This window comes from Vipera berus, assembly GCF_964194415.1.
Source record: "Vipera berus genome assembly, chromosome: 7".
Taxonomy (NCBI): Eukaryota; Metazoa; Chordata; class Lepidosauria; order Squamata; family Viperidae; genus Vipera; species Vipera berus.
In genome coordinates this window covers 78242073-78254371 of record NC_138209.1, presented here as the reverse complement: position 1 = coordinate 78254371, position 12299 = coordinate 78242073, and the positions used below count along the sequence as shown (strand labels likewise).

The window sequence follows — 12299 nt, the reverse complement described above, 5'->3', positions numbered from 1 at the left end:
TATATACAGTATATAGTGTGTATGTATATATGTGTGTGTGTGTGTGTGTGTGTGTGTGTATATATATATATTTATGTGTGTGTATGTGATATGTATATGTATAGATATAGATATACATATAGATAGATATAGATATAGATATAAAGGTAAAGGTAAAGGTTCCCCCGCACATGCGTGCTAGTCGTTTCCAACTCTAGGGGCCGGTGCTCATCTCCGTTTCAAATCCGAAGAGCCAGCGCTTGTCTGAAGATGTCTCCGTGGTCATGTGGCCGGCGTGACTAGACGCCAAAGGCGCACGGAACGCTGTTACCTTCCCACCGTAGCGGTCCCTATTTTTCTACTTGCATTTTTACAGGCTTTCAAACTGCTAGGTTGGCAGAAGCTGGGACGAGTAACAGGCGCTCACTCTGTTACGCGGCACTCGGGATTCGACCCGCCAAACTGCCGACCTTCCGATCGACAAGCTCAGCGTCCTAACCCACTGAGCCACCGCGTCCCCTAGATATATAGATAGATATAAATAGATATATAAAATTTATTATAAGGATAGGCTTTCTTAGAAATTTCTATTGTTTATTCTTATTTATGATTATTATGTTGGTTATTTTGGCTAATTATTGATTTGATTTCAATAGTTTAAAATATACCGGTAAGATTATCTTTATACCGTATATGTGTGTCTGTGTGTATGATTTCAAATGTGATTTGAACATTCTTGTTCAGTGTTGCGCACTCTTTAAATCTCTATTTCTTTATTGTTCTTTTGCTCCTCTGTTTTCCCCTTGTTGGCACTTTTAAATATCTGTTAAAGTGCAACAGAACGAAATTAAATGTAAGAAATGTTTAATGGGAGAGTTAAGACTTAAAGGTATGCGTGTGCTGTTAAATCATTAACCTCAAATGGTGAATCTATTTATGGACTTTGGGATTTTTGCACAAAAAGAAAAAAAAAGAGAGATGGTTAATTTTCTTGGAGCATTATCAAAAGTTGCCTGATGGCCACTAAACTGCCTTTGTAATCAAACTAGATTATCAACTAGATAATATGGTCAACGTAATTGAGGTTAAATTTGTTCTTTAAAATTTTAAGCTGTGCTATTTTTATAATATTCCGTTGCTGCATTTCACTTAGTCATTATTTGTCCCCTTTTTCATATATATATAAGTGAATCTGGTTACCCCATTAATTTGCTCATTAGAAGGTCGCAAAAGTTAATCTACGATATGGAACCCCAGAACTGTCATAAGTACAAGTCAGTTGTCAAGCATCCGAATTTTGGTCACGTGACCCCAGGGATGCTCCAACGGTCGTAAGTGAGAACCACGTGAAAAAGTCCTTTTTCAGTGCGGTGGTAACTTCAAAACGGTCAGGAAACGAAACGGTTGTGAGTCCGTATCATTCCAAATTCAGTATTAGAGGTGATGACAATTAAAACTGAAGAAGAGAGGGCCTGCCTTGCTTTAACTGCTCTTAATTTTCATTTGTGTTGTGTGTTGCCTTTCAGTCAGAACGGAGCTACTCTGGAGCTGAGAAGCTGAAATGTTTTTAGTACAAAGCATTATTATTATTTTAAAAAATGTTGTACACAAGTGAAACAAGGTCAAAGATCAACCTTCCTCGATCTGAGGCAAACTTCCTGGCCACAAGGTTTAAGGATTCTAGCAACTGTATGCCCGGCACATCTGGAAAGCATTAAAATGAGGGAAACCACTTAAGAAGCATACTAGGCCTTAGCCGTAGGATAAATAACAATTTTTTTAAAAAAAACTCTCCCCTTCGACTTAATCTCAGTTCTTGGTGACTCCTTGGACACATTTTCCTGGCAATGATACAAGAAGTGTTTTACTAACTCATTCCTCCAGGCTCTTGTCCCCCAGTCTAGCTTATAGCCTTGGGATCTCCTTGTGGTCTCTCATCCAAGGGCTAGTCAAAGGTTGCTTTTGAAGATCCTGAGGCCTAGCAAGGTGCTGCCACCTAGCCAGAATAAAAGAAAAGATGCCCTCTAGCCAAGCTCCAATGAATTCACTGGACATTCCCAGGTCGGTTTCTTGGCTACAATCAATATCGATCAAGATAGAGCTGAAAGGGACCTTGGAGGTCTTCTAGTCCAACCCCCTACTCAAGCAGGAGACCTTATACAATTAGGGTCTCTATACAATTAGGGTGTATACAATTATATACACAATTAATATACAATTAGGGCCTCTACACCAGGGGTGTCAAACTGCCAGCCTGTGGGCCAGATGCGTCATGCCGAAACTGCGCCCACCCCATTGCCGGCGATGGGGGGAAAAAGTCGCGATTGATCGTGACACGTCACGTGATGTTGCCAGTTTGACACCCCTGCTCTACACAATTAGAGTAGGTTGCCACTGTCTTGTTTTCCAGAAACTTCTTTCAACTTTCCAGTCAAGCTTCCCATTCGAAGTCCCCACCCTTCTTAACCTCTGACCCCAGACAAGGTCAGCTACCCCCTGGGATGCAACCCTAATCCCTCCTGTACTGTGCCAAAACTTAGACACTCACCTTTCACAAAATATTCTCGATTTGGACCAATCAGGGCGTTGTAGGGATACCCGTAATAGGCTAGAGTGTACGGATCACAAGAGTAAACATAGTTAGGTTGTTGAGTCACTTCCACTGCGGTTGCTCCTCCTCCTTTGGCGGCTTTCTGGTAGCGGGTGTACTGCTCTTTATCTACCGGCTTGGCTAAGGTGACCTCCAGGCAAGATCCTTCCAGTTCGGTGCCGTTGAGGTTATTCATGGCGTGAACAGCGTCTTCCCGGCTGGTAAAGTGCACAAAAGCGTAATCTCGGATTTTCTTGACCCGTTCTATGCTGCCCGGGTTAAACTGACCAAAGACCTTTTTAATGGTCTCCTCCGTGGTTTCGATCATCAGATTCCTCACATACAAGATTTTCACCGTCTCCATGACGTCTTCGTCCACGTCTATCTCTGGCTCAGCCCAATCGACGGCAATCTGGTGGCCCCACAGCTGGATTCGGCCTGGCATAAGCTTCCTCCTTGCCATGGCAGCTGCTCGGTGGCTTTCGTACTCCACGAAAGCAAATCCTCGGTTCTTCAGCTTATCGGCCGCGCTGGCATAAACGATGACATCCAGCACACCTTCTGTCACCTTGGAGATCTCTTCCAAAATCTCCTCCCGCTTCTTTGTCTTGGGGATCCCGCCGATGAAGAGCCGGCAGTTGTCCACGCTGCAACACACCCCTAACAGTCTTCCCGGACGGATCTCGTAGTTGTTGAGTTCTTTGACAGCACGTTTGGCTTCGTATTTCTGGGTGTACATCACAAAGGCGTAGCCACGGTTCTTGCCGTCAAAGTCCATCATCAGGCGCATTTCGTAGATGCGTCCCGCTGTCTCAAACACCGGGACCAGCTCGTCTTCGTAGACGTCACGAGGGATTTTGCCCACAAAGACCTCACATCCCCGAGGAGGGTGCAAGCCTTCCCAGCCAGGAGGTGGACCCCCGTACTTCCGTTGCCCGTTCTCCTGAATCATGGTGTAGCCGGTACGATCTACTAACTGCAAGAGGGCGGCCTCGTTTGGAGTGCCCGAGAGCCCTTCGGGAATTTTATTGGTCTGCATGCTGGAGGAATCATTACTCATCCTTGCAGTAGAATCTTCAGCTGTCATTATGGCCTAATCATTCAAAGGGTGGAGATACCTGAGTAAAGACAAGAGAAGGAATCGAGTAAGCGACACCCCAATCAAGAAACGGCCAAAGCCCAACCAAAGAATCCCTAAGACCCCCACCCACCCACAGACAAGCAAGCCCCTAGAATAGCACTGTTGGTGTTACCTAGTTGGGTGATGAAACGTCTGCATGAAAACAAGCAAGCTCAGAGAGCAGTAAGGACCCGAGTCTTCTTCCTCCTCCTCCTCCTCTCTGCACCCCCCCCTTTCTAGCACTGATGATGCTACCTAGTTATGGTCATGAAACATCTGCAAGAAAACCGGACAAGCTGAGAGAGCACCAAGGACCCTCTGAAGGAATTCCATCAACCAGACGCTACCAATTAATAGGAACCTGCCCATCCAAAGAAATCTCACAGATCACGTTTCAATGAAACAAAACATGATTACTGAAAGGCTGACCTGCAGCAAATCTGAGATTCATGTACAGGCAGCCCTTGACTTATGACCACAACTGAGCCCCAGATTTCTGTTGTTTAGTGAGACATTTGTTAAGAGAGTTTTTGCCCCCGTTTTACAACCCTACAATAAGCGAAACACTGCGGTTGATAAGATGATGATGATGATGATGATGATGATGATGATGATGATGATGTTGATGTTGATGTTGATAATAATAATAATAATAATAATAATAATAATAATAATAATAATAATAATAATAATAATAATAATAATAATAATAATAAAGTTGGAAGGGACCTTGGGGGTCATCTAGTTCAACGCCTGCTCAGGCAGGAAACCCTATACCATTTCAGACAAATGGCTGTCCATTCTCTTCTTAAAAATGTCCAGTGTTGGAGCATTCACCGCTTCTGGAAGCAGGTTTTTCCACTGGTTAATTGTTCTAACAGTCAGGAAATTCCTCCTTAATTCCAAGTTTCTCCGTAGTTCTAGGTTGCTTCTCTCCTTGATGAGTTTCCATCCGTTGCTTCTTCTGCCTTCTGGCGCTTTGGAGAATAGCTTGACTGCCTCTTCTTTGGGGCAGCCCCTGAGATATTGGAAGGCTGCTATCATGTCACCCCTGGTCCTTCTTTTCATTAAACTAGACGTACCCAATTCCAGCAATATGTTTTAGCCTCCAGTCCCCTGACCATCTTCTCACATCATGGTGACCAAAACTGGATGCCATATTCCAAGTGTGGCCTTACCCAGCCGTTGTAAAGTGGTATTAACACTTCACGTGATCTTGATTCTGTCCCTCTGTTAATGCAGCCTAGGATTAGACCTTGAACCCTCCCCTCAAGCAGAACAATTTGAGCTGCACATTCCTATGTGGAACTTTTGGGACAATCAAGCCTGTGATTACTAAAAAATCCAACATTGTTAAAAAAAAGAAATAATGTTTCAACCAGCAATGCGCTAAGACCACATTGTGATAAACTGCTTGGTCAGCCACAATCGGTTTGAGCAGAGGGCAGCCCTGTCAAGCATGCTCCACGTGAACTTATCTACAGAAATATCTTCTGAAAGAACATTCTCTGTGAAAATTTAACAGAATGAACGGAGTTGGAAGGGACCTTGGAGGTCATCTAGTCCAACCCCCTGCTCAGGCAGGAAACTCTATAACCATTTCAGACAAATGGCTTTCCATTCTCTTCTTGAAAACTTCCAGTGTTGGAGCGTCCCACAACTTCATAATGTGGCTCTTTTTCTTTTGCAAATTCAAAATCCCACTTTGACTTAAAAAAAAAAAATTCAACCAGGCTTTTGTCAAATTCTTGGAAACACAGTACGACAGCCAAGGCTACAATGATTGGCAGGTTTTGTCAAAATATAACTAGGAACAGAAAAGGACGGCTATTGACAGAGCAAGCTGTTCTGCTATAAGAGCAAAATGTGTCATGCAGAACTGAGGCATTAGATATATTTTTTTAAAACACAAATGAGAAAAAAGTGACAGACAAAAAAAAAATATTCAGATAGGACGAGCTTAGAGGTTTTCCCACCCTGAGTGTGGATGCCACTATAACCAGTCCATCCTTCTGAGAGACTTTTTTTTAAAAAAATTCATCGTAAATGGAATAAAGAAGATATTCTAGAACGGTGCTTCTCAACTGCAGTCCGTGGACCCCTGGGGGCCTGCGATGTTGCAACAGGGGGTCCGTGAAAGCTTGGAGAAATGTTACGATTTAAATCTTGAGTTGTGTCTCCGTGTGTGTGTGTGTGTGTGTGTGTGTGTGTGTGTGTCTGTGGCCCTGGTCCGTAGCCACACAAGGTATTTAAAAGGGGTCTGTGGTGAAGGAAAGGTTGAAAACCACCGTTCTAGAAGATACTGTGAGAGCTTGCTGCAGGATACACTCACAGAATAGAATCACAGACTTGGAAGGGACCTTGGAGGTCATCTAGTCAAACAAGGCACTTTTAGAAGTATCAACTTTAGGGAAGCCATATCTTCAAGGAGCTTAAACTTGAGCCTTCAAGAGCTCACCTACATTAGATATCAATAGGGAACAAGTACTTTGAGGCTAGGACAACAAATTGGTGGTCCTTAACTTAATAACAATAATAACAATAACAATAATAATAATAATACAGAGTTGGAAGGGACCTTGGAGATCATCTAGTCCAACCCCCTGCTCAGGCAGGAAACCCTATAGCATTTCATACAAATGGCTGTCCAGTCACTTCTTAAAAACTTCCAGTGTTGGAGCATTCACAGCTTCTGGAGGCAGGTTGTTCCACTGGTTAATTGTTCTAACTGTCAGGAAATTTCTCCTTAGTTCTAGGTTGCTTCTCTCCTTGGTGAGTTTCCACCTGTTGCTTCTTGTCCTGCCTTCAGGCCCCTTTGTAGAATAGCTTGACTGCCTCTTCTTTGGGGCAGCCCCTGAGATACTGGAAGGCTGCTATCATGTCACCCCTAGTCCTTCTCTTCATTAAACTAGTCATACCCAATTCCTGCAACTGTTCTATGTTTTAGTCCCCTAATCATCTTTCTTGCTCTTCTTTTACAATAGTTCATTTAGTGGGGGTTCAACATGACAACGGTGCTGAAAAAGGGACTTATGACCGTTTTCCACACTTACGACTGCGGCAGCCTTCCCCACGGTTTCAGGATCAAAATTCAGATGCTTGGCAACTGACTCATACTTATGGTGAAGCCTTCTGTCAAGCAAAATCAATGAGGGAAGCCAGATTCACTTAACAACCATGTTATTAAGAGAAGAACTGCAGGGATTCGCTCAACAAAGATGGCGAGAAGAGTCGCAGAATGGGGGCACAACTCACTTAAATCAACATCTCACTTAACGACGTAAATTTGGGGCTCAGTTGTGGTCGTAAAGCAATGCAGACTCATCCATGCAGTTCCTTTGGAACAACAGAGGAACACCGGTAGTTCTCGACTTACGACTGGTTTGAAGTTATGACAGAGCCCCTTCCCCCGCCAAAGCTACTTAGGACCCAGTTTCTAAGTTACGACGGGTACAACCCCTCTCCACGGTCCTGTGACTGCATTTCGGGTGCTTAGTAACCGGCTCACCTTCATGACCATTTGCAGCATCCCAGAGTCACGTGACTTTGATTTTTGTTTTTGATGTTTTTTGGCAATTTCCAGGATTTATGTCCATTTTCTGGCCAAAAAAGGACTGGAGGCTAAAACATATAAGGAACAGTTGCTGGAATTGGGGATGTCTAGTTTAATGAAGAGAAGGACGAGGGTTGACAGGATAGCAGCCTTCCAGTATCTCAGGGGCTGCCCCAAAGAAGAGGGAGTCAAGCTATTCTCCAAAGCACCCAAAGGCAGGACAAGAAGCAACGGATGGAAACTCATCAAGGAGAGAAGCAACCTGGAACTAAGGAGAAACTTCCTGACACTTAGAACAATTAATCAGTGGGACAGAAGCTGTGAATGCTCCATCCCTGGTGGATTATAAGAAGAGATTGGGTGACCATTGGTCTGGAACAGTATAGGGTGAGGGTTGGGGTCAAAGGGTTGTCCAGTCTGTTTTTGAAAACCTCCAGTGATGGGGCACCCAAAGCCCTGAGAGGCGAATTCTTGCACTGACTGAGTGTTCTCATTGTCAGAAATTTTCTCTCTCTTTAGTTCTAGGCGGTCTCTCTCTCTTTGACATTACAATTGAACGCATTACAGATAGCCCTCAACTTATAAGAGTTCATTTAGTGACCACTCAACGTTACAACGACACTGAGAATAGAATAGAGCAGAACAGAATAGAATATAATAGGAATGGAACAGAACAGAACAGAACAGAACAGAAATTAGAACAGAATAGAATACATCCCTGGGCTAGGCATATCTAGTTCCCACAGCCGTTCATGGTACTATTTTGCCTTCAGACCCTTTATCGTCTTTGTTCCTCTTCTCTACAAACGTTGTGTCTTTGGATGTCAATCAAAACAACAACTCCATCAATATCCGGGGCTGCCCCAAAGAAGAGGGAGTCAAGCTCTTCTCCAAAGCCCCTGAAGGCAGGACAAGAAGCAACGGATGAAAACTCATCAAGGAGAGAAGCAACCTAGAACTAAGGAGAAACTTCCTGACAAGTGAGGACAATTAACCAGTGGAACAACCTGCCTCCAGAAGCTGTGGTTGCTCCAACACTGGAGGTTTTTAAGAAGAGACTGGACAGCCCTTTGTCTGAAATGGTATAGGGTTTCCTACCTGAGCAGGGGGTTGGACTAGATGACCTTCAAGGTCCCTTCCAAGCCTGTTGTTCTATTCTATTCTATTCTATTCTATTCTATTCTATTCTATTCTATTCTATTCTATTCTATTCTATTCTATTCTATTCTATTCTATTCCTTCATTTTCTCCTCTCTTCTCTTCTCTTCTCTTCTCTTCTCTTCTCTTCTCTTCTCTTCCATTCATACTTCTTGTGGATAAAGAAGCAGTCTCTTCTGCAAAGAAAATCCAGCTGGGCCTAAAATGTCAGCATTTTTCTATGTTCAACTTCCTTCTCTCTGTCTTGCACACCCATGTGCACGCAGTCACCCTGGCCACTACACACACACATACACACACACACACCAGGTTCTCATTCACCTTGTGCTCAAAAGTCAAGTATCATTTAGTTATTCATTAATCAGCTGGCAGAGATCAGGCTTCAAACTGCCTGACATTGCCTCTGTGTAGAAGGGGAGAACGGGTGGACAACCTGAGTAAAACCCATAAAATTACAGTTGTGAAAACACACCCAAGCTGAGCTGAGGAGTGTGGCAATCGGGCCATCCTGATCTCTGATTGGTGAAGTCTGTAGAAACCTTTGCACCTACGGCTGAAATGGTAAAATATAATTATTTAGCTCCGGGGCATCTGGTGTCGCATGAAAGTAGCTTCGCCTGAGGTTAGCACAGGTGGTCCTCCACTTACTCAACAGGGCCTTGAGTGACCGTTCGAAGTTATGACGCTGAAAAAAAGTCACTGACGACTGTTTTTCGCACTTACGACCGTCGCAGCATCCCCCTGGGGGTCACGTGATCAAAATTTGGAGGCTTGGCAACTGGTTCATATTTATGACCGTCGCAGGGTCCCGGGGGGGAGGGAGGGAAGGTCACGTGATCCTACAGGCAAAGTCAATGGGGGAAGCCAGATTCACTTAACAACCGTGTTACTAACTTAACGACTGCGGTGATTCGCTTAACGGCTGCAGAAATAAAATCGAGCAAAATTCATTCAACTTGTCCTGCTTAGCAACAGAAATTTTGGGCTCATTTGTCGCAAGCTGAGGTCCCCCCCATCTCTCTCTCTCTCTCTCTCTCTCTCTCTCTCCCTCTCTCTCTCTCGTTCCCTCTTTCTCTTTTCCTCTCTCTCTCCCTCTCTCTCTCTCCCCTCCCTCCCTCTCTCTCCCTCTCTCTTTCCCTCTCTTCCTCTCTCCCTCCGTCTTTCTTTCTCCCTCCCTCCCTCTCTCTCTCCCTCTCCCTCCCTCTCTCTCCCTCTTTCCTTCCCCCCTTCCCCCCCCCCTTATATGATAAAACATTTAACCAGGAAAAAGATCCTTTCAAGAATATTTAACGAGGTTTGGCAGATATCAGCATAAATTTTTCTCTAATTTTAAACTTGGGCTTCGGTGAAAATGAAAACATGTTTAAAAAGTTAAGGCTTCATCCATTCCTGAATAGAGAGAAGTGAAATGTCAGCTTTGAAATCTGCCCTTTGATTGATTGACATGAGCAATGAAATCAAGCACAGACCTGAAAAAAAATCAATGTTTTTTGTAGCATAAGGAAACATCCTTAAAATATCCAGGCCGATCGTAGCCTACCTGCTAATCTTTTCAGCAGAACAGGCTGTATTAATGAAACATCGAGCTATTTCGGAACAGGTGTGCTCACATCACAACTTTTAATACAATCTTTCCAGAAACCAAAATGCTCTGTTACAAATGGGAAGCTGTTTTAAGACTATTTCAAACAATAGGCCACTTTATCCGTTCAGAATCTAAGGACTGCCTTATTTGCAACGGCAAGCCATGTTGCACCCAGCAAGAACTGAAAATGTTGGTCAGCTTTCTTTTATATTTATATTTATACAGGGAAGGTGTTTGCAAAACAACTTAACCAAATGTGGGTACCTTTAAATCAACACCAGAGCGAGTTTTTCCTGGTGCAAAACTTAGAGGATATATTTTTTTTTGCTCCCGTGAAAGTTCCTTAAAAAGTAACGTGCAACGCACCAAGTCCATGCAGCAACGTACTGCAGGAAGAAAATCCTACAATATTATTTTTGCATAACACAGCAACTCTGTTTTCACGTCGTCGTTCAATAGCGGTGAACAAGCTCAATCCTAAAAACCCACAATACTTTATACTTTCAGATCTCGGGAGCAAATCCCGAAAAACAAACTACTCCGTAAGGTGAACAGACTCCCATAAAAGAAAAACAACAAAAAGGCAAATTAATCCTGTTTTGCTCGCTTGATTTCAAAGAATGGCAACTTGACTTTAAGGATGTCCAGTTTGGGGGTGGGGGGAAAAAGTTATTCCCGTTGCACTTCAAGGTTACTGAACTCTGCACACTTAGACTGAAGTGGTTTGAGATTTATTTATTTTTCCCTCTCCCTTTTGTGACTTCCACCCTCCCCTCAAATTCTTTTTTAATTCCTAATCCCACAGAGTAACGTATTTTAAGAGAGCAGAATAAGGTGCACACAGGCGTTTAACCTTAGTGGCTGAAGGTAATATGAAGCAGAGACTTACGTCGGAAAGAAATTTTCCACTTACCTGGCCAGTTCTGCAACAGGTTAGTTCTACCTTTGCTGGAATAACCTTTTCTCCCAGTCACGAGGTCTGTGCAACGTTATTATACAGGACGCATATCACTTTATTGGTCAATGAGCTTTCGTGATTTAAATTCCAGGGCAGGAGATTGCTGAGGGCACTCAAAGAGGTGGGAGGAGGTGGAACAGCGAGGACCTACTCCCACCCAGCCACCCCTGAGCAAGTTTACTACAGCCCTTTGCAAAAAAAAAAAGAATTGGGAAATACATCTGTAAAAAAATCAGTTTTTATACAGCTGCTGTTCGGAGCCTAAGCAAAAAGGCTTGGGGGTGGCAGGCTCAGACCTTTTTTTTTCCACCAACCCAGGAATTAAAAAAGATAAATCCGATTTGGTAAAAGGGGAAGGGGAAAGTGGGGGGGGGAAATAAAAAATAAAGAGTGAATCATATACAAACAACTCTTTCTCCCGCAAGGGCTGTGCAAATAGTTGGTGTGACTCAAAACAGATAAGAGGACGAGGAGGAGGAGGAGAAGAAGGAGGCGATTTTGCTTGGCAGCGGGATTTGTTTGGGAGAAAAATCCATTTTTATGCCAGCTTTAGGTCAAGATCATTCTGCTCAACCAGCAGAACTTCAGCCTGTAGAGTGAAAACAAACAGGAGCTAAAGTCCCACTTCTAAGGGCTACAAAACTCCATGTGCTGAGTTACTCAGAATTAGCAGAAGGAACGTAACAGCACCATCCGTTCCAGGGAGCTGCAAACTTTTAATAAAACACAGGTGGTCCTCGATTCACGACGTTTTGCTTAGCAACCGTTCGACGCCCCAGCGGCATTGGGGGGAAAAAAAGTGACTTATTGCCCTTTCTCACACTTAGGGCCGTTGCAGCATCCCTGAGATCAGGCGATCAAAATTCGGACGCCTGGCTGCCGACTCATATTTATGACGGTTGCCGTGTCCTGGGGGGGGGGGAATCACGTGATCCCCATTGGCGACCTTCTGACAGGCAAAGCCCACGAGGGAAGCCAGACTGAATTAGCAACCGTGTTACTGGCTTAAGCACTGCCTGATTCACTTAACAACGGTGGCACAAGGAAGGTGGTAAAATGGGGCAAAACTCATTTAACCAAGCTGTCACTTCGTAACATAAATTTTGGGCTCAGTTGCGGCTCTGAGGCAAGGATGTTAGTTGGAAAAAGGGACTGCCAGATTGCTGACTTTTTTTAATTTTAATTTTTAATTTTGCCTCCCGCCCTAGACTGTGACGGCTCCTCTCTTACAACAGCAGCACACAAGGAATCCATCACGGAGAGAAACTGACTTTCGAACACAACGGGGAACAAAATTTCCCCCCGTTAAATGAGACGTTTCCTAAGTGGGTTTTGCCCCATTTTACAACCATTCTT

At 43.9% G+C, this 12299-nt stretch overlaps 1 protein-coding gene across 12 annotated transcripts in view; it reads right to left on the bottom strand.

Annotated features, from left to right (window-relative positions):
• RBM47 (RNA binding motif protein 47) overlaps positions 1-12299 on the bottom strand; it is a 66920-nt gene that overhangs the window by 14455 nt on the left and 40166 nt on the right. For 11 of the 12 annotated variants that reach the window (XR_014027076.1, XM_081332473.1, XM_081332471.1 and 8 more), the window contains one exon: positions 2528-3687. Coding sequence is in view for 11 of the 12 variants with exons in the window: in XM_081332473.1 (XP_081188599.1) it covers positions 2528-3656 (1129 nt within the window). In the remaining variant the exon portion in view is untranslated. Of the gene's footprint in view, positions 1-2527; positions 3688-10898; positions 10953-12299 lie in introns of those variants that run through there. The other variant, XM_081332468.1, reaches the window with a different exon arrangement.